General features: G+C 57.7%; 1 protein-coding gene across 3 annotated transcripts; it reads right to left on the bottom strand.

Moving 5' to 3' along the window:
- Positions 1-276: 276 nt before the first annotated feature.
- Positions 277-14,185, bottom strand: DBN1 (drebrin 1). Of its 3 annotated transcripts, XM_079770979.1 has the most exons (15): positions 13,812-14,185; positions 9,098-9,153; positions 8,358-8,470; positions 8,119-8,193; positions 7,877-8,023; positions 7,661-7,738; positions 7,255-7,406; positions 7,087-7,150; positions 4,036-4,095; positions 3,824-3,947; positions 2,953-3,094; positions 2,453-2,619; positions 1,338-2,020; positions 937-1,039; positions 587-793 (listed from the first exon to the last, which is right to left on the bottom strand). In XM_079770979.1, the coding sequence occupies exons 1-15, from the start codon at positions 13,895-13,897 to the stop codon at positions 723-725; spliced, it is 2,121 nt and encodes a 706-aa protein (XP_079627105.1). In that variant the 5' UTR covers positions 13,898-14,185; the 3' UTR covers positions 587-722. The 3 variants fall into 3 exon arrangements, with proteins under 3 accessions (XP_079627104.1, XP_079627105.1, XP_079627103.1); XM_079770978.1 differs by lacking the exon at positions 2,953-3,094 and having other exon boundaries at positions 277-793; positions 971-1,039; positions 2,453-2,623; positions 13,812-14,184; XM_079770977.1 differs by lacking the exon at positions 2,953-3,094 and having other exon boundaries at positions 2,453-2,623; positions 13,812-14,178.
- Positions 14,186-18,474: the final 4,289 nt, after the last annotated feature.

Here is an 18,474-nt window from a genome sequence, read left to right as displayed (position 1 = left end):
AGCAAAGAAGGGAGTTGGGGACGGGCCACCCAAGCCCTGGGCCCCACCCATAGCCCTGACCTGAATGGGCCTAAGGCCTCCAGCCTGGGACCCGCCCAGCAGGAGGGGGCAGGAAGGGGCTGGGAAGCTGAGCTGCCCCAGCTGGGCCTGCTACTTCCTTAGGGCCAGGTGGGTAGAGGTCAAGAGATGGGCAGGGAGGGGGTCCCAGGGAGCCAGAGCCCGCGAGCCATTTATTGCCATGTTTTCAAATTCGTGCAAAATATCTGAAGCCCTGGACAAAGAATACAAAGTGATATTTTTCCAAGAAACATAAAACTAGGAAAAGAAGTGGGGGACCTTTTCCCACCAGAGCTCCCCCCTCACCAGGCCCCAAACAGGGTGAGGCCTCCACCCTGGCCAGCTGAGTGAGCAGGGAGGGCTAAGCGCTACAATCTGGACCGGGTGGGGAGGGGATGGAATTTGCAACAACATCTCAACTACCAACGGGAGGAAAACCAGTCAACTGTACAAGTCTCCTATCAACTTTTTTTTTAAAAAAGGAAAGAAAAGCTGTAAAAGTCGGGCCCTGTGGGCAGGGAAGCGGCCAAGTCCCCGGACAGGGCCAGAATCTGGAGTGGGTGCCAGGCGGAGCGTCTTCGAGTACAGGCGCGGCGGGCCATCTGGGCAGAGGCCAGCGCAGGTGGGTGGTCTTGGCAAGGACAGCCTGAGGGTGGGCGCCACTGCTAATCGCCGCCCTCGAAGCCCTCCTCCTCTTCCGGGACTGGGTCTGCATCCCAGCAGGTGATGTCAATTTCTATGGTGTTGGGAAAAGAGGGCAGTTAAGGAAATGGCCAGCAGATCCTCGGTTGTATCCCCCGAGGAACTGTGCCTGCCCACACTTAAACCCAGCATCCCCACCCTAATTCTGACCCATCATCCATACCCACACTACACTACCTGGAGGCTTATTGTAGAACACAGGAGGCGGAGCCTTTGCACACAGATCTTCTGATTGGGCGAACTCCTCCTCCTGTGATTGGCTGAAGTACCCCTCACTGGCCTGCAAAGAGGAAAGCACCAGGTTACTGTGGCCCCACCCTGCAAGACTAGGGCTGACCTACCAGGCCAGAGGCAGTTTCTCCAGCTACCAGTGATTCCACCCGCGGTTGCCAAGAAAACAGACAGCTGACTTAGGAACAAAAGCAGAGCTGGCCCAGGGAAGGGGAATGGAATACAGCTTCCCCCTAATAATGTGGGTCACAGAGAAAGGGGGTACTGCTGCAAGCCTAAAACACTCAGGGTCTGCCCCCTTCTCAAGCCCTGACTTCCAACACTACCACCAGGCTGCCCTGCCCTACCTGAGTCCCCTCCTTCTGGGTGGTCTCGCCATTGGTCAGCAGGTGGGGCTCCGGCTCGGGCTCGGGCTCCGGCTCCTGATCCAGCTCCTCTAGAGCAGAGGGTGGAGTAGGGGCCTGGGGGGCAGCCAGGGGCTCCCCTTCTACTTCCTCCTCTGGGTCACAGAAGGTGGCTGGTGGCTCAGGCAGCTCATCAAAACTGAGGAGACTGGCACAGACTTCACCTGCTGGTGGCAGTGGCTCCTGAGCCCCCTCATCCAGCAGGGACACCTCCGCCAGAGTGACCTCAGCACCTGAGGGTGCTGTCAGAGCCCTAGGCTCAGCCTGGGGTGCGGAGGCGCCATCCCCGTTGTCAGGCCAAAGGTCAATGAGGCTGGCAGTGGCAGGGGCGACAGTGTTGGCAACAGCGGTGTCAGCAGCAGCAACGTCATCGGTTTCAATGGCAGCAGCTGCCAGGGTGTCGGCTGCGGTGGTGTTGGCTATGGCAGGCTCTAGAGGGGCAGCCAGGACACCCTGCTCAGGAGCCACCATGAACATAAAGTCCTCTATGGGGCTGCCTTGCCCCTGGGGAGGCTCCCGTGCCTGCGGGGACTCCTCCACGGGGCCAGCCCAGGCCTCAGGGGCTGCAGCTCTGGCCTCCTTGCTGGTCCCTTCGCCCTCCAGGCCGGGGCCAGGCTCCTGGGTCTCTGTTACAGAACAAATGGAGGAGACAGATATGACCAGCTCCACCAGCGAAGGCCATGGACAGGCACAATACCTACCCTGTCATGCGCTGAAAATCTGACGACCTCCTAGAAATAAGGCCTCCGTTAATAGCTCCATGCAGAGTACCCTCCAGCACCCACTGGGCCCTGCTGCCCCTTTACCTAGTCAGTGTCTGCAAGCCACTCAGCAGCCTTGGGAGGAAGGCCTGAGTCCTCCTCCATGGAGAGACACTGAGGCTCAGAGGGTAGATCTGACCGCCACACCAGGGCTCCTCCCTGCCACAGCCACCTCCAGGGCAGTACAGTTTGGGTGATGGGTGGCCCAGGTGCCTGGGGAGTTGTTACCATGGCCGCCCGGGTTTTTCAGCACAGGGACTGGTGAGAGGCCCGGTACAGCTAGGGCCCCTCACTTACCTTGGGTTTGTGGAGGTGGTGGTGGTGGTGGTGGAGGCTGAGAGGACGTGACCTCATCCAGGGCCCGCTCGATCTGCTCAGAGACAGGGGTGGAGGCTGTGCTGGAGTCAGATGGGCTCCGGGTGGGGATGGGGGTGGGCGCCATCCTCCGGTGACTGTCCAGGTGGCTGCCTGTGGAACAAACCCCCACGGTTAAGGAGGGCCAAGAAGCCAGGTAGGACCAGGATTGTACACCTCAGGGCCTGGCCAGCATCTCTTCTCTGGAGTCTGGGTCGGGGCTGGGAGCTCCCCGGGCTCCCCAGGGTCCAGACCACAACTCCAGACCCTGTAAGCCAGGCCCCTGGGGGTCAGAGCCCCTTCAGGGTCAGGGAAAAGAGGCAGGCAGTACCTGCTCTGGGGACAAACACCAGAGATCAGTGGTCAGGCTGGGGAGTAAGGGCAGGGGTGCTGCTGGGAAGTGGGGCCCTTCTTACCCCCCTGCCGAGGCCTGGGGCTGCTACCTACATGGGAGGGAGGAAGAGAGGTTTGGGGTGCGGTGACAGGTGATATAGGGAAAGGGAGTCCGTGGAGGGGAGGAGGAGGAAGAGGAGGAGGAGGAAGGCCCACTGTCCGATGCCTTTATGAAAGGGCAGTACGGACGACCTGCCGAGAGAGACAGACAGAGAGAGAGACAGAGGACAAGAGAGGGTCAGTCTCCCCCACCCCCGCCCCAAGGCCTCACCCACCCCCAGAGCTGGCCCTGGACATCCAAGCTGCCTTTGGCCAGGGCGCACATTGAGCCAAGCTGGGCTACAGCCTCAAGCACCAGCCACAAAAAGCAAGGAGCCTGCCCAACACAGCCAGCCTCTGCAAAACACACCGCCATGGACAGCCTGCCCCACCCCTGAGACCCCTGCACAGGCCAAGCACACACAGGGGCAAACACTCAGACCAGCAGACAGCGAGCAGCAGGGTGCTTCTGGGGAGGCAGAAGCCACAATGAGAACCCTGACAGGGAACCTGGGTGCAGGCTCCAGGGCTGCCTCACATGCACCACCGCCCTCAGGCAGGACCTGGTTCAGCCCTAGCAGCACCTGGTTTAACCCCAGCAGGGCCGCTCCCTACGGCCAGGGGCGTGCCTTAGCCCATGCCAGAGCTGCCTAGATGGCCTCTAGCACTGCCCACTGCTCAGCCAAAGCCCAACATTGACCATCACCTCCCCAGCCTTCTCAGTCCTGCCACCTGGGAGGCAGTGGGCGGGAGCACGCTTGATGAACCACCTTGCCTTCTCCAAGGGTCCTTGGGCAAGGCTTCTCTTCCAAAACATAGTGTCAAAGAGGCTCAGGGCCAAAACCCGAGTGGGGGTCAGGTGGGGGCGGGACCTGGGACTACCTGGTCTATGATTGAAGGGCGAGGGCACATCGCAGCTGCCCACAGAGGCCGATGCGACTCGTTCCTGCTGCTTGAAGAACTCCCGTGGGTTGTCAGGCCGCTGGGCAATAATGGCCGCTGCCTCCTGGGGGCACAAGAAAAGGATCAGAGTCAGGCTGGCCAGGCTGAGGCAGTCCCTGTTGGACTCAGCTGCCCTGTCCCCCAACTCTCACCTCTACCTCCGATTCTGACTTCTTCATCTGGGTCTCTTCCTCTTCATCCCTCCGGTCACCCTGGGGAAAAAAGGGACAGTGTCCAGGGCACTCGCACCAGGAGCTCTTGCTTCTTATAGCCCCATGTTTCCCCCATAATCTGGCAGGAAGAGGCTTGCAGGTGGCACCTCTCCTCCCTTCACCACCATCACACAGCTCCTTCTCTCCATCCACAAGGCCCTCGACCACCTCATCTCCAGCCTGGACAGGTGCCTGGGCACCCAGCTCAGCTCCTCCTGCTCCTTCACCCCAGATCCCCAGTCTTTCAGGAGCACTCCCTGCTTTGCAGCCAACTTTTTTTAAACCTCCTAACCCCAGTATCTAGCCAATAGCGCTGTCTGCATTTCAGCATCATGACTGAGCTTTCCTCATTAACCTCCCTCCACCCCCGACTTGGCCCACATTCCCCTCCTGCTGCCTGACCTCACCCCTGTCACCTCCCCAACAGCCCCCTTCTACCCTGACCTGCCCACACACCCTGAGATGTAGATCTAAAGTTATCAGCATGACATAATAGTGTTCATCCCTGGAACATGCACGCCATTTACCACTTGGTATGGGAGATGAACCTCTCTCTCCTCAAACGCCCAACCCCCACCCCAGCTCCAACTCTTCCTGTTCCTGGCCTCGGCTTGGGCACTGCCTCCTGGGGAAGAGGTCCCTGGCCCATTCAGGTCCTTTCCTTCTCTGGGTCCCCACAAGGTGTTCTAAGCACACACCACAGGTTACACTGTGTCAGAAATCTCCTGTTTCTGGGGTCAAGTCCCCTACCCTTTGCGGGTGACACAGGATGAGAACTCAGGTCTCTGTGTGTGGCCAGCATGAGGTTGAGTTGGCACATGTTTGCTCAGTTGAATTCACTACACCAAAGCCTCTTAACGGTGTCCCCTGCTGCTCCCGTGGCAAAGGGGGCAGGAGGGACTGAGGGGGGGCAAAACGCTGCAGGTACGGCGGTAAAGTAACCGGGCTCCTGTTTTTGAGCACACGCATAACCCATAGGGTGCATTAGGAGAATGCCCTTCAAAGTGTCCCCCTTCAAGAGGGCTGTCACTGCAACAACTTCGTGTCTTCCAGAATGAAGTCTAGACTCCTCTGACCTTGCTCCATCTTCCCAAATTCCCCTGCTCCTCAGCCCACTGGGCTCCAGTCAGTCTCCCGGCCTTCCCATAATGGATATCCAATCAGCTTTTTCAGAGACTCTGTCCCTGCCTAGTATAACCTCCCTAGGTTCCTCTGCTTCATTTAGGGAAAGAAAAAAAAAAAGACCAGAGTTGGTTTACCACCTACCAACAATGTGAAAAACACTGAAAACAAGTTAGGGCTGTGGGTAGGAAAAAGATGCTGCTGTGCCTGAGCATCTGCAGATATACAGGCTCCCTGCAGCCCAGGCATAAAGGGAACTCAGACAAGAAGTGCAAGTCTTATCAGAAGAGAGGAGGCATTTTATAGTTCTAAATTCCAAAGTTCCTCACATGGGATCTTCCTTAGAGGACCTGAACTTGTAAGGCCACTACACTGACCTGTTAGAACATCCACTGTCACTATCGCATGAGCCACACATGAAGGGTCAGATGGGACTATAAAGTAATGGTGCAAGTTCCTTAAGATTTTGCCTGAAATGTTGATAATTAGTGCAAGATAAGTTTTCAGCTCAGAGGGTACACTATACTATTCTTCCTACTTTGTGTGTGTGAAATTTCCTATAAAAATAAGCTTTTTCAAAAAAGCCCTTACTCTGAGTGGACAAACTAATGTGGTATATAGATACAGTGGAATGGCATTAGCCTTAAAAAGGAAGGAGACATTATGACACATGGATGAACCTTGAAGAAATTATATTGAGTGAAGTCAGCCAGTCACCAAAGGAAAAATTCTGTATGATTCCACTCATGTGAGATACCTAGAAAAGTCAAATTCATAGAGATAAAGTAGATTGCTGGGGGCTAGGGGGAGGGGAGAATGGGGAGTTAGTGTTTAATGAGTACAGAGTTTAAGTATGGGAAGATGAAAAAAATTCTGGAGATAAACTGTAGTGATGCTTGTACAACGTGAATGTATTTAATGCCACTAAACTGTACATTTGAAAACGGCTAAGATGTTACATGTCATGTTATGTGTATTTTGACACAATTGAAAATAAAATCTTCGGTTCATTTCATCTTGTTCATCTTCTTCACCACCATATTTTTTAACACCTGGCACAGGCAGGTGGTGGCAAGGGTTTGTTGAACGAATGAGGCTGGGGCTTACCAACTACACATTATCTCCACCCATCCAGAGGCTGGTGGGATTGGTAACAAAGGATAGCCACGTAATGCCAACGCCTGAAGGTTGTCCTGCCCCCTCCCTCCTCGTCTCCTGTGGATGTGGCCCTGAAGCTCCTTTGGGTCCCCAAGGCCCAACATCTGCCCATGATAGTCCCAATCCAGACAAGTACCACCCACCTCCCGTCCTGAACTATATCTCACCACTGAATGACCTTACTTCAGAGCATGAGGCTTTTCAAAGGGCCAATCCACAGGCCCTATGGGGCACCCCACTGTTTGAAGGTTCAGACAGCATCCCTAGAACAAGGGGCTACTCTGAAGGAGACACTACACACACAGTGTATTAGATGCTCAGAGCACCAGCCAGATTCATTTGTGTGGCTCTTCAGCACTAGTGTTGTGGGGACCAGGTCTGCAGCCCTTAAGTGCAGAAAGCACGTCTAATCCATCTGAGCCCCTCAAGCCTTGCTGGGAGGGGACAAGGGAGCCTGGTCAGTGAGGGCCTGGGTCAAGATAGATCTTCCTCTTTCAGTCTAAAGTAGAAGCTTCTCCAAGCTTTACATAGCCAGGGCCCAGACCCCACGTGATTGAGCGGCAGACCTGACACTTCATGGCACCTCAAGGAGCAGTACCCAGAATACCCAGCACTGTCTCCAAGCCACTGATCTCCCCAAGAGGCCCAAAAGCACAGGGACCACCCTCATTTCCCTGACCAGGAGACTGGAAGCCCTGGTTAAGAACTTACAAAGATAGACTGCTCATTTAACCGCCTCTTGGCCTCCTCAGCTTCTAAAGTCTGCTGTTTCCTCCTGAAATGATAAGTGAGCATAAGTGGGCATGCACCCTTACGGAGGGCCCACAAGGACCTGCCTGTGGCAGGGCGGGGCCTGCAGCAGGGCGGGGCTGGGCACACCTGTGCTCTTCAATCTGCTGTTCCCTCTCTCTGTAGCGCCGTTCCCGCTCCTCCTGCTCTTGCCGCTCCTGCTCCATCCGCTCTTGCTCAAACCTGAGTCTCTCATCCAGGGCCTTCTTCCGCTCCTCCTCCTTCCTCAGCTCTTCCTCCTTCTGCAACCACCCATGCGAGGCAGTGTAGACCCTGAGCCTGGGGCCCCCCTGTCCCACCAGGCCATCCTAACCCAGGGCTGGTGAGGTATGGGTTCTGAGAAAACGTGAGTCCTTTGGGCATGAGTCTCACTCTTTCAGCTGGGGGAGTACACGGGATGGGACACACTACTGATGGGGGACTTGAGGAGAGAATCCCAGGGCTACTCCATGGGGTCAGGTCAGCTCAGCCTGCAGGCTGGGGTCGGGGTCCACACCTTAGCCTGCTCCCAGAACTGCTCACGGTTAATCCGCTTCATCTCCACAGCGGCGTCAGTCTTCTGGTAGGTGGTGCCCTGAGGAGTCAAACGGCCTGGTGTGAGCTCCGAGAGCAGGCTAGGTGCTCCTGGAGTTCCCACCAGAGAAGGCTGAGGACCGAGAGGGCGGGAGGAGGAGAGCCCTGCGCAGGGCCAGCTGGCCTCAGGCACACTGACCACCGGCTCAGCATTCTCATCCTCACGCAGCCGCAGCCGGTGCAGCACAGGGCTGGAGAGCCGTGCCAGACCGTTGGAAAGCCGCTGCCCGATGGCACCCGCATCTATGTCTTCCACGCTGCTGGCGTTCACAATCACATCGACACCCTGCAGCAAGAAGGTGTGTTCAGGCAGTATGGCTGCCTCCCATCACCACCATCAGCACACAGACCCTGGGTGGCTGTTCCCACCCCCACGCGCACCTGGAAGAATTCAGCCACCTTAGCCACATGGCTGGCACAAGCACATTTTCGGGCATCAGGCACATCTTCACCAACCTGCAAAGTACCCAACCAAGAGGGGGTTGAGAAAGGACAAGGAAGGACAGGAAGGGCCTGGGCTCTCTTCCCAGGGGTACAGAGGGGGTTCTCTCCAGAGGAGTCAGAGGGTGGAGGGTAACTGTTCTGGGTCTCAGCTCCCGTCCCAGCCCACAGCTGCATACCCAGTTGATGAGCACGTATTTTGGCAGCGCAGCCTGGGAGTCCTTGACGCTGCAGAAGCCGTACATCACCTTCTGGTTTTCAAAGTGGCCTGAGAGTTCCTGCAAGCCCCCGTCTGGAGGAATTAGGAGGCATCAGGACTCCCATCTCCTAACCCTCACCCCACAGAGGGCCTGGAACCCAAAGGAAAGACTCCATTTGTGGGCTCTGCAGGCACTGCCCCTCCCCCACCCACACCCGCCCCCCAGACCTGGAGGCCCCAAGTTCTGTGTGAGTGTGAGAAAAAGTGGCAGGCAGGCACTAGCTTTGCCTTTGAATCCTCAGGGCCGGATTTGGGGTAGGACTGAGGAAATGCTTGTTCTTCACACATCCTCATGGCACACTAGTGCCCGGTGAGGTACAAGAAAGCCTTTGGGCTCTAGAGAAAGTGAGGGAGATCTGGGCCATCCCTACAGGTCCCCTCCCCATAGCGGTGTGCCTTTGGGCTGTGTGACTCTTCCTCTCTGAGGCTGTCTTCTCATTATCAAATGGGAAACAAGGCTCCCTCCCTCCCACCCTGGGGAGCTTAGGGATGATCAGGAAGGACACCTGCCAGACAAGTGTGGGTCTGCTGGATGCAGGCAAGGAGGTGACCAGGAGCCAGGTGACCTACAGCCGAGCGGGTGGGGAAGAAAACAACCAGAGGAGCGAGCGGGGAGGAAGGGCTGAGAGGAGAAGGCAAAGGAATGGCTGGAATTCTTACCTCCTGATGCTGCAAGCTTGAGGTCATCTGAGCCATCCTCATATGTGTACAGAGCCCTGGGGAGAGGGAGTGGTGGTTCTTAGAACTGTCAAGGCCCAGGCTGCCAATTTTGGGTGGGGACAGCTCTAGGGAGGAGGCGGAGGGACACAGAGGGGGCAGGACAGGAAGGAGGTTCTGCCCCAGCACTCACTGCCTGACAACAGGACTAGGAACCGTTTCTGGAGCGGGGAAGTCCTGAGACCTGGTAGAGGGGCGCCTGGGTGAGGTGGGGCATAAACAATGGGGGTCGGGTAGAAACCACTGTCCATGTGTCACGTCCTGGGAGCTCTGGTCCTGGCAGCCTACAACTCAGCAAGCGGGTGTGCCTTGGAGATTCCAAGGCGATGGTTCCTTGGTTACTGTTCCCTGGCTACCATGCTCCTCGTCCCCCATTGGCTGTTGCCAGGCGTGTGTCTTGGTACCCATCGCCCCTCCCCTCACAGCAGGGGAAGGGGAGGAGAAAGAACCTGGTGCTCACTCTGATCAGGGCATCCCCTGGTAACCATGGCAACCCAGCGACTGGCACATGACTGGCCCACTCCAACTGCAGTCTCCAGAACACAAAGGACCCCAGGGACACACCCTCAGCCTAATCTACGTCTCACTGAAATGTGGATGAGGTAACCCAGGTCACTCTTGCCCAGACCGTGGCCCCTGGCTGATTTCACTCTCCTGGTCCCCCAGCCCTCAGGCCCCCTCTGCCGCAGCTGAGGCCCTGGCCTCCTGGGACCGCCAGCCTTTCTTTAGCCTTAGCTCACCAGAGAGCTGACTTAGCAGCCTTCCTAGCTTTTTTCCTCCTTCCTAGCTTTTTCGCCCCAAGTGGCAGTGGCACAGCATCCATTTCACAGAAGGGAAGGCAGAGCGGTCTGCTCCTGAGGACCCCCTTTGGGAGAACAGGCCTGGGGCAAGGAAGGAGGGCCTTGTTCCAGAGGCTCAGAGGGCTCAGCCCCTTCCCCATTTCCCTATTGCCAAGACTAGGAGGGGTGGTGGGAGCACAAGGGATCCGGACAAGAGAAAGGAAGCGTCAGTGGGAAAAACAGGGAGAGAGGAAGAAAGAGAAGACAAAAAGAAAGGGAGAAAGAGGAAATGAAGGCGAGAGGAAGGGAAGGGAAAGAAAAAGGAGGAGGAAGCAGGAGAGCAAAAGGAGGGCCTGTCCTAGCCCCATGAGGTCGGCACAAGTCACTGCTAAGGACACACACACACACACACACACACACACACACCAATTCCCAGGATCCCTCCCCCATGAAAGGGACACAGGTGGGCTGTGAGGCGGGGAGCTCTCGGTCCAACTGTTGCCCGGGCCCCATTGCTGGCAGCTGCTTCCCAGAACAGCTGCCCCACCACCTGTCCGGCTGCCCTAACCCACCACTGGGAACAAAGGGCCCTCAGAGAAGCAGGGTCTGTCCTTCCCAGTTCCACGGATGAGAAACTGAGGCCGAACTCTGAGACCCTGCTTCCCAGACACTGCCTCAGGCAGCATACTTCCCAGGGGTGCATCTCAGCCTCTCGAAGGCTCTGCGGGCCCTCGCTGCTCCCAGGAACGCCTGCCCTGCCCTTTCCATCCTCAATCCTTGCCTACCTCCTTCCCGGCATCTTTCTGACTCCGGCCACAGCCCTGACCAGGCAGAAACCATAGCTAACTTCCAAGGCTTCAACAGGCCTTCGGTCCTGAGCTCTACCCACCTGCCTTTCCAGCGGGACCTCTGTATCCACACCACACACTTGGGCTAACCTGGACGGCTCCCTGATGCCAAACACAGTTTTGAATACTTCCCACTCTTGAGACTTTGTTCCCTTCGCAGAAAAGCTAGGCCTTTTTCTCCACCCCACGCCCACCCTCGGCAGAAATCCCTCAGGGTCCTGATGCCAGATCTCCAGGAAGCTGTGCGGGGCATGTACCACATCCCAGCAGGGAAGGGAAGAGGCATCGGAGCCCATCCCGGATCTCACTGAACCAGTGCTTCTCAAATACACCAGAGGCAGCCTGGGCCTGGACAGCACAAGCAATCAGGAGTGGGGGAACCGGGACTCTACATATGTCACCAGCTCCAACCCCTGGTGACAGACATTGCCTGGAACCTAAGCTTCGTGAAGGCGGATATCTGACTCAGTCAGCCAACACACTTCACTCTCTGGGTTCAGGATCCGGCACACAATAGCACCAGTAGGTATTTGTAATATTGACACAAACTCTGAGAAACCATCTAGGCCAAAGGAACTGGAATGAGGTAGCTCCAAGGAGATGCGGGGTCAGCTGAGGGGCTGAGGGCAGGAAGAGCCCTCCTGACAGTCGCACTCTCAGATGTTAGAGATGGAAGAGCCCTGGGTGTCCCAGGGATGGTTGAGCCCAATGCCCTCTTCTTCTTTTCTTCTGTTTCTTCTTATTATTATTTTTAAAGTGTTGATTGATTTGAGAGAGAGAGGAAGGGAGAGGGAGAGAAACATTGACGAGAGAGTGGAACATTGATCAGCTGCCTCCCCCCTACTGGGGAAGGCGCCTGCAACGGGGCATGTACCCCAATGGGGAATCGGTGCATAGGAAGACACTCAACCAACTCAGCCACACTAGCCAGGGGCCCCTCTTCTTATTTTCAAGAGGACCAGAGAGGAATGAATCCTTGTGTGCTCACACCGAGTCATGTCACATCCCAGGCAACACTGGCTCTTCTGGGTCCCCTGTCCCCGTGACGGGGCAGTGGTCCATTTCAAAAGAAGTGAGCTCGCCCCACCACCCTCACCACTCAGAGGCAAGGTAAGGGAGATAATGACAAGCCCCCTTTACCCAGGCAGCAAGCTTATCCAAGACACCTTCCTCTGGCCTCTGAGTACAGGGTCTGCTCCTGAGTTCTGAGACCCCACTGTGACCCCAGCTCAATGCCGGCAGCGGGGGGCATTCATGCCCCCCACTGTAGGATGTCATCTTCACCCCTTTTCACAAAATGCCATGTAGGCCCTTGGGAGTGAACAAATGTGTGCACACGCAAGGGTACATGTGTGCATCTGTGTGTCCCACACAAAACCCAGATGGGAAGTGACGCATGCCAGTGATGAATAACTAGTTTTGGCCACATGAATACTGCTCGGTGATGGGAGCCCAGGGCTCTACTGAGCAGGAGGTGGGCCAGCAGTGGCTGTGTGGTCCTGCACTGGCCTCCAGAGTTCTGCTTTTGGGAAGTTAGGGGCAATGATATGGTGGTAGACAGTACCCCTAGACGGAGGGCGAGGGGGGCATTCTGAGATGGACCACACCCCTCCCCAGGCAGGGCCCATCATATCCCAAGGCCACCTCCTCCACCAGGCCAAGCTGGCCACTTGCCCTGAACTCCTCCCATGATCTCAGCCCCCAGGAGCAGGGCTGGGACAACGGGCTGGCCGTCTACCCCCTTAGCCTGTGCTGGCCTCTCCTATGACTGACCTGCGGAACATGGGAGCTTGTCTCCCGAGTCCATCTCTCCAGGCAGGCCTGGCTGCCCGCCAGTGCTGCAGTATTGTGGCATGGACGCCTGGCCACCCGTCCCCTCCTCCAGCCCTCAGGTCAGTATTCCTACCGGAATGCCCTCCCCACTTGGGTAAGGCCAGCCCAGTGAGGTCCCTCGGCCTGCCCTCACTCCGTGCCTCGGTATCCTGCCTGCCAGCGGGAGTCGAGGTCTGGGAATAGAATAAGCACCTCACCCAAGCGATGAGTATTTGGGGGTGAATGATTCCTGAATGGGGCAGTGTGGAACCCCTTGGCTTTCTCACCACCCTGAGGAGCCCAGCCCCAGAGCAGGTGGTCCACCCCTCCCAGCTCAAGGGGAGACAATAGCTGTGGAAGGGAAAGAGGGCACTCCAGCTCCTCCCCCGCCAGGGAGCTGAGAGCCCCTTGCACTGGCGACGGGGCCCAGGGTCCAGAAGATCTGCTCAGCTCCTCATCCCTTCCTGGGGGCTCCCTCCAGGCTTGTGTGCCTGAGGGCTTCCTCCCAGGGTCCCCAGATGGCCCTCTAGGCAGGCAGCTCGGCCCCCGTGGCATCTCCCAGTCCAGCTGCCCGGTCCCTGAAATCCCCTCCACCCCTGCCTCCTCCGCGGCCCCGGAGAAGAACAGGAGTCACCGGGCTGTTGCCATGTGGCAATGAACATCTTGCCATCACACCCCAACTCCGAGAGGCCCCCCCGGTGGGCGGGGCACCCGGCCCCTAGCCCTCTCTGCTCCTCCCCCGCCCCAGCGTTCCTTTGTGCTGCGGCCATCCGTCCGGGCTGGGCCGGGCAGGCTGAGCTGGCTCCGCTAGCTGGGTCCCCGCCCCGTCCCCGCCCGGTCCGTGCCCGCTCGAAGGTAGCGAAGGTGCCCTTGGCCGGCCTGTGCACACCTGTCCCCCGGGCCCGGGCCGGGGGATGGGCTCCTGCAGGGCCACGAGCCCGGGCCACCCGTCCGGACCCTGCGTGTCTCCGGCCCGCGTCCGGCCGCCTCTCCCACCTCGCTCCGGGGGCGGCCTCGGGCGCTCGGGCCGGCAGCGCCCGGTCGGGACCCCCCGGCCCCTCCCCCGGCGCGCACAAAGGCAGCCCCTGTCGGTCCTCCCGGGCCGCTGCACCATTTCGGGGTCGCCCCCACCTTTCCCGCAGCCGAGTGGCGGGCAGATGGAAACAAAGGCGCGGCGGCGCGGGGACAAAGGGGCCGGGGCGGGGGCGGGGGGCTCACCAGTCGGCTGCGCTCTCCTCCCGGATCACCTCCTCGTACGCCGCCAGCAGCTCCAGGCGGTGGCCGCTGAAGCTGACGCCGGCCATGCTGCGGGGCGGACGGAGGCCGAACGACAGATGCACAGACGGACAGACAGGAGGAGGGAGGGGAGGAGGGAGTCACCGCCGTCGCCGCCTCGGAGCCTCTGCAGCGCTGCGAGCGGAGAGAGCCAGCGGCCGGGGGAAGGGAGCCGGCCGGCGGGGGGCGGGGGGCGCTGGCTCCGCCCGGCTCGTCCCTCCGCCTCGGTCCTAGCGCCGCCCCAGCCCGGCCCAGGGGGAGGTCCGCCCCCCCTTCCCGGCCTGCCTCGGGCGCCCCCGCGCCCCTCAGCCAGCGCCCTTTCCCCCGCGCAGATCTGTCCCTCGGCTCTCAAGGCCTGTCCCACCCGCGTCCCAAACCCTCACCTACCGTGGCCCCAGCCCAGGTGCTCACCCTCTTCCTCAACCCCAAACCCAGCCCCAGCCCCAACCTCACCAACTCAGTTTCATTCTTCTTATCCGCTCCCAGTCCAACCCCAAATCCACTTCACTTCAATCCGGCCCAGCCCCATTCCTTGCTTAACTTATCTCTATCCGGGCTTCATCCCCATCCCTGGTCCATCCCTACCCCCCCCCCCCCCCCGCCCCAAGCCACAAAGCACACACCCCCATCTGCCGCCCACCCCACCTCTGAAAGGCCCATTCCTAGTCCATCAGGGTCACTGTCCATTGCCATCTGCATCCCAACCCCAAATTCAGCCGCATTTCTTTCCCGTCCCAGCAGCTCCAGCCTCATTCCCAACTCCGTGCTTAACATGCACGCCCCCCCTAATTCATGAAACCCCATGCCTAGCTGCACCCTCCTCGGTCCAGTCTATCCTGTTCCCATTCTGATCCCAGTTCCCAAACACACCCCTCCATCCCTGCCTCCTTGACCATTCCCAGCCCCAACTCACATCATTACCCCAGCATTGCCATCCTCTTCCACCACCTCTGCCCCACCCCTAGGCTGAGCCCCCCTCCCTACCAGCTGCCTCCTGGGCCCTCTCAGAACCAGCCAAGGAAATCCTTTGCCTTGTCCCTATGCCTCAAGCCTCCCAGAGTAGACTTCCTTCTGGAAGTAGCATCTGAGTTCTGAGTTGGCCAAGACAAATAAGAGAGTAAGTAGTGTGTGTATTGATCTCCAGCAGCAGTTCCCAGAGCTTTGGAGGACAGCCCTCTTAAAATTCAAAACATTTTCCCAGACCCCTGCCTGGGAAACTCTGTGCCCACTATGCCCATGGACCCCTGGCCCTGGCAGTTTCTCCACAGCCCACACTTGGAACAAGGTGAGAGGATTTGGGAGAGAGAGGAGGCCCCACAGCAGGGCTAAAGGGGACAAGCAGGGAGAGGGGTGTTGGGCCTCAGCCTGAGGCACACAGCTGCTGAATGATAAAGTCTGCATGGGAACCCACGTCACTACAGCACACCACATACCCTCCTCACTTCCCTTTCCACATGTAGCGGCTAGCCTGGCCTGGAATGTAGTCAGACGCAGTTCCCCAGGCTATAGCCAGCTAGAGGGTGTAGGGCAGGAGTCAGGGAGTAGGTGTCCTGGACAAGGAGGAAGTGTATCCAGTGCAGTAGCATCCATGGTCAGGCGTCCTTGTAACATAAAATCCCTTAAGGCTGAGAGACTAAAGAAAAAGGCTGACAACTCTACATTATATCAAGAGTTTATTAAGGGAACTTACAGATGAGATGCATCTTGGGCGGCGGCAAGATGAGGTGGCTACCCTGTGTGCTGAGTGGCAGACACTAAGGGGTTACTTATATAGGAAAGGGCAGGATGGATGGGGATGTTAGGGTGTGACCCTCCCCAGATAAAAGGAAAATGCTGCTTGTGGGCATTGGCCTAGTCCAGGAACCAGGACAAAGTGAAGCATAGGGGAGGCGTTGATCAGTCTCTGAGGGGACTTACGGGAAGTGACCTCTGTTCTGGCCCTGATCTAGCTGGTTCCAGCCTGAGGGCCCAGCAGCAGTCACCTCATTGAACAGGCAGTCTCTACCACAATCCCTGCCCGGTCTTCTGGCTGATTTCCCACTGTAGGCTCCAGAGGGGGAGCATATAATCCGGGACGGTGGGCCAGACCCAGTGACCGCTTCAGGGGTGGACACGTGATCCAAATCAGTCCAACGGGCACCAGCCCCCCAGGACTTTTGCTGGAATCATTAAGAAGGGGCCTGGAGCTGGCGGAGGGGTGTCTTTGCCAATGACGGGGAGAGCCTCCTGAGAAGAGAGCCAGCACTGAGGAAAGCTGCGCAGAGGGACAGAAACTCCTGATAACACCCACGGCACCAGATCCCACCACTCTGAAGCCATTAACCGTTCCAGTTAATGAGATAAACTCTCCGTTTCCAATGAAACTAGTTCGAATTGCAGTGGAAAGAGTCCTTCCTGATCTAATGGTCACTTTTGTCAGTGGCAAGAAGGAGAGTTGACCTTCTAGTCCCCCAGGCTTTGATTGGCACCCAGGCTAGTCCCGGTGCCCTCCCTGAGCACTGTAGTGACCCACTGCACAATGCCCCCACCTCCCAAGTTCTCCTCAGGCTCCCAGCGAGCTTCTGCTTGTCCCCTCGGCGCCCCTGGAACTCTAGCCCCCCACCAACTGAGGAGGAGCCCCACCTCCACTCTCGGGGTTGGCTTTGGACTCCGTGTGGCTGCTGTTCCCTTTGTGCCGTGGGGCTCGCCCCTAAGCCCCCCGCCTCAGCTCCCTCCCGTAGCATGGCCGCATGGAGGGGTCCGCAGGGTTGTGTGCATCTGTGTATGTTCCAAGGCCACACAGCACTGAAGAGGCAGCACCAGAATCATCAGTTCCTCCTCTGTTCTCTGTACCCTGGTGAAACAGTTGCTTGCCCTCCACTGCCTCTTCCTGCTGACTTCAAATGAGCTCCAGCCTCTCTGAGCTGGAAAAAGCCTCTCTTGCTGGCTGTCTTTCCAGTTGCCCACTCAGACCCCTGCCATGGGCTCTGCCCCCTCAGCTGGGGAGACTGAACTCTCCAAGGGTGCTAATGGCCCCCCTGCCTGACACCAGGACATTTCCCAGTCACCATCCCCCCAGCCTCGCAGCCTGCATCCAGCTTTGGAACACCACGATCCCGCAGTTCTGTGTGGGGGCAGCCTGAGGTGCAGTGAGGAGCAGACCCTTTGATCCTTGGCGCCGCAGACCTGGGCCATTCTGGCTGGTGGCTCTAGACAGACCACTTTCCCTCTCTGAGCCTCCGGGCCCTTATCTGAAACACGCCATTAATGAGATTTCTCTTCAGTGCATTGTGAGGACTAGATGAAATTAAGTGATTGCTCTGTGGGTGCTAGCAGAGGTGACCATTCAGAACAGGTACCCCATGCTCGTTTTTTACTTCCTTCCATCTAGGCGAGCCCTCTTTCAGAGGTTCAGTCCCCAGCTCTCTGCTCTTCTTTCCCCTTACATTCTCCCACCTTCCCTCGGCAGACGATGGCAGACACCTTCGCAGCGTCCTCTCTCCACCCCTCTTGGCACTTAGCTGAGTGAGTGGTCCTCCTGGCCACCACGGCCAAGCCTTCTAAGAGCTGTCTGCACTCTCTTGTCTGCACTCCTTCTACATCCTCCCCCCGCCCCCTTGTTCCTCTGACCCAGGCAGTGGCCCAGCTCTCAGCTAAACTGATCTGGCTAAATGTTACCTTGTTGCGAAATGCCTCTGGACGCCTGGCCTTATCTGCCTGCTTGACACTGTTGGCAGTTTCTGGAAACACTCTTGCCCAGCCCCAGCCCCCCACCAGAGCCACCAGGCCTACAGGCCCACAGCTCTTGTCTTCGGCGGCTCCTGCTTCCTCTGCCCAGAGCTGTGATGCCGGTGCTTCCCGGGCCCTGTCTCTCATCTATGCGGGGGCCCTGGCTGACCTCACACTGCATTTGGCCCACATTTATTATTTTTCTAAACAGGATTTTAAGAAGAAATCTTAGTTGCCAACATTAAAGAACCAGGATTTCACATAAAGGTCTGAATCTCTGGATGCTGTTAATAAACTGGCAGATCTGGCCACAGCTCGGCATTACCACGTGGCAGCCCCGGGTTGAGGCTGAGGGTGGCTGCCTGGGAGAAGCCTCTCCCCAGAGGACTCCCAGCAGCACTCACCATCCACCCCTGTGATCTTACTTGCTTGTATCCATGGAAACCAAGTGTGGACTGAGGGCTTCATGGTTCAAGAGAAACGGTAGAGAATACATGTCGCTGTGGAAGTGGGAGATACTGTTTAATATGCTACGGATGTCTATGTTGAAAGAAAACCATATCCCTCCTGCTTTTCTCTTGGTAGACCTGCCTGGGAACGGCTCCCAGCCATCCATAGGCATCAATTAGAAGCATCTGTGATGACTGCCCCAGACTGTCCCAAACTCATTCCAGAATTGAATCCAAGGTGAATCCAGACTTGAATCTTCAGCTGCTCCCTGAATGTCTCCTAAATGTTTCACAGGCCCCTCATTCAGTCTCTCAACAAACATTTTTTGGCCTTCCACTATGCGCCAGGCACTGACAAGACATGAAAATAACACAGGAGCCCTAACCGGTTTGGCTCAGTGGATAGAGCGTCGGCCTGCGGACTGAAGGGTCCCAGGTTCGATTCCAGT

Source organism: Cnephaeus nilssonii, assembly GCF_951640355.1.
Source record: "Cnephaeus nilssonii genome assembly, chromosome: 5".
NCBI lineage: Eukaryota > Metazoa > Chordata > Mammalia > Chiroptera > Vespertilionidae > Cnephaeus > Cnephaeus nilssonii.
This window is presented reverse-complemented; position numbering and strand designations above follow the sequence as displayed.

What these genes read in the sequence shown, in the direction of transcription:
- DBN1 (XM_079770978.1), bottom strand. Translation starts at nt 13,897, where the DNA reads ATGGCCGGCGTCAGCTTCAGCGGCCACCGCCTGGAGCTGCTGGCGGCG. An exon ending in AATACGTGCTCATCAACTGG is followed by an intron (nt 8,194 to 8,357) that starts GTATGCAGCTGT and finishes GGTACTTTGCAG; the next exon opens with GTTGGTGAAGATGTGCCTGA. An exon ending in CAGAAGATCTGTGTGCAAAG is followed by an intron (nt 794 to 970) that starts GCTCCGCCTCCT and finishes CCAACACCATAG; the next exon opens with AAATTGACATCACCTGCTGG.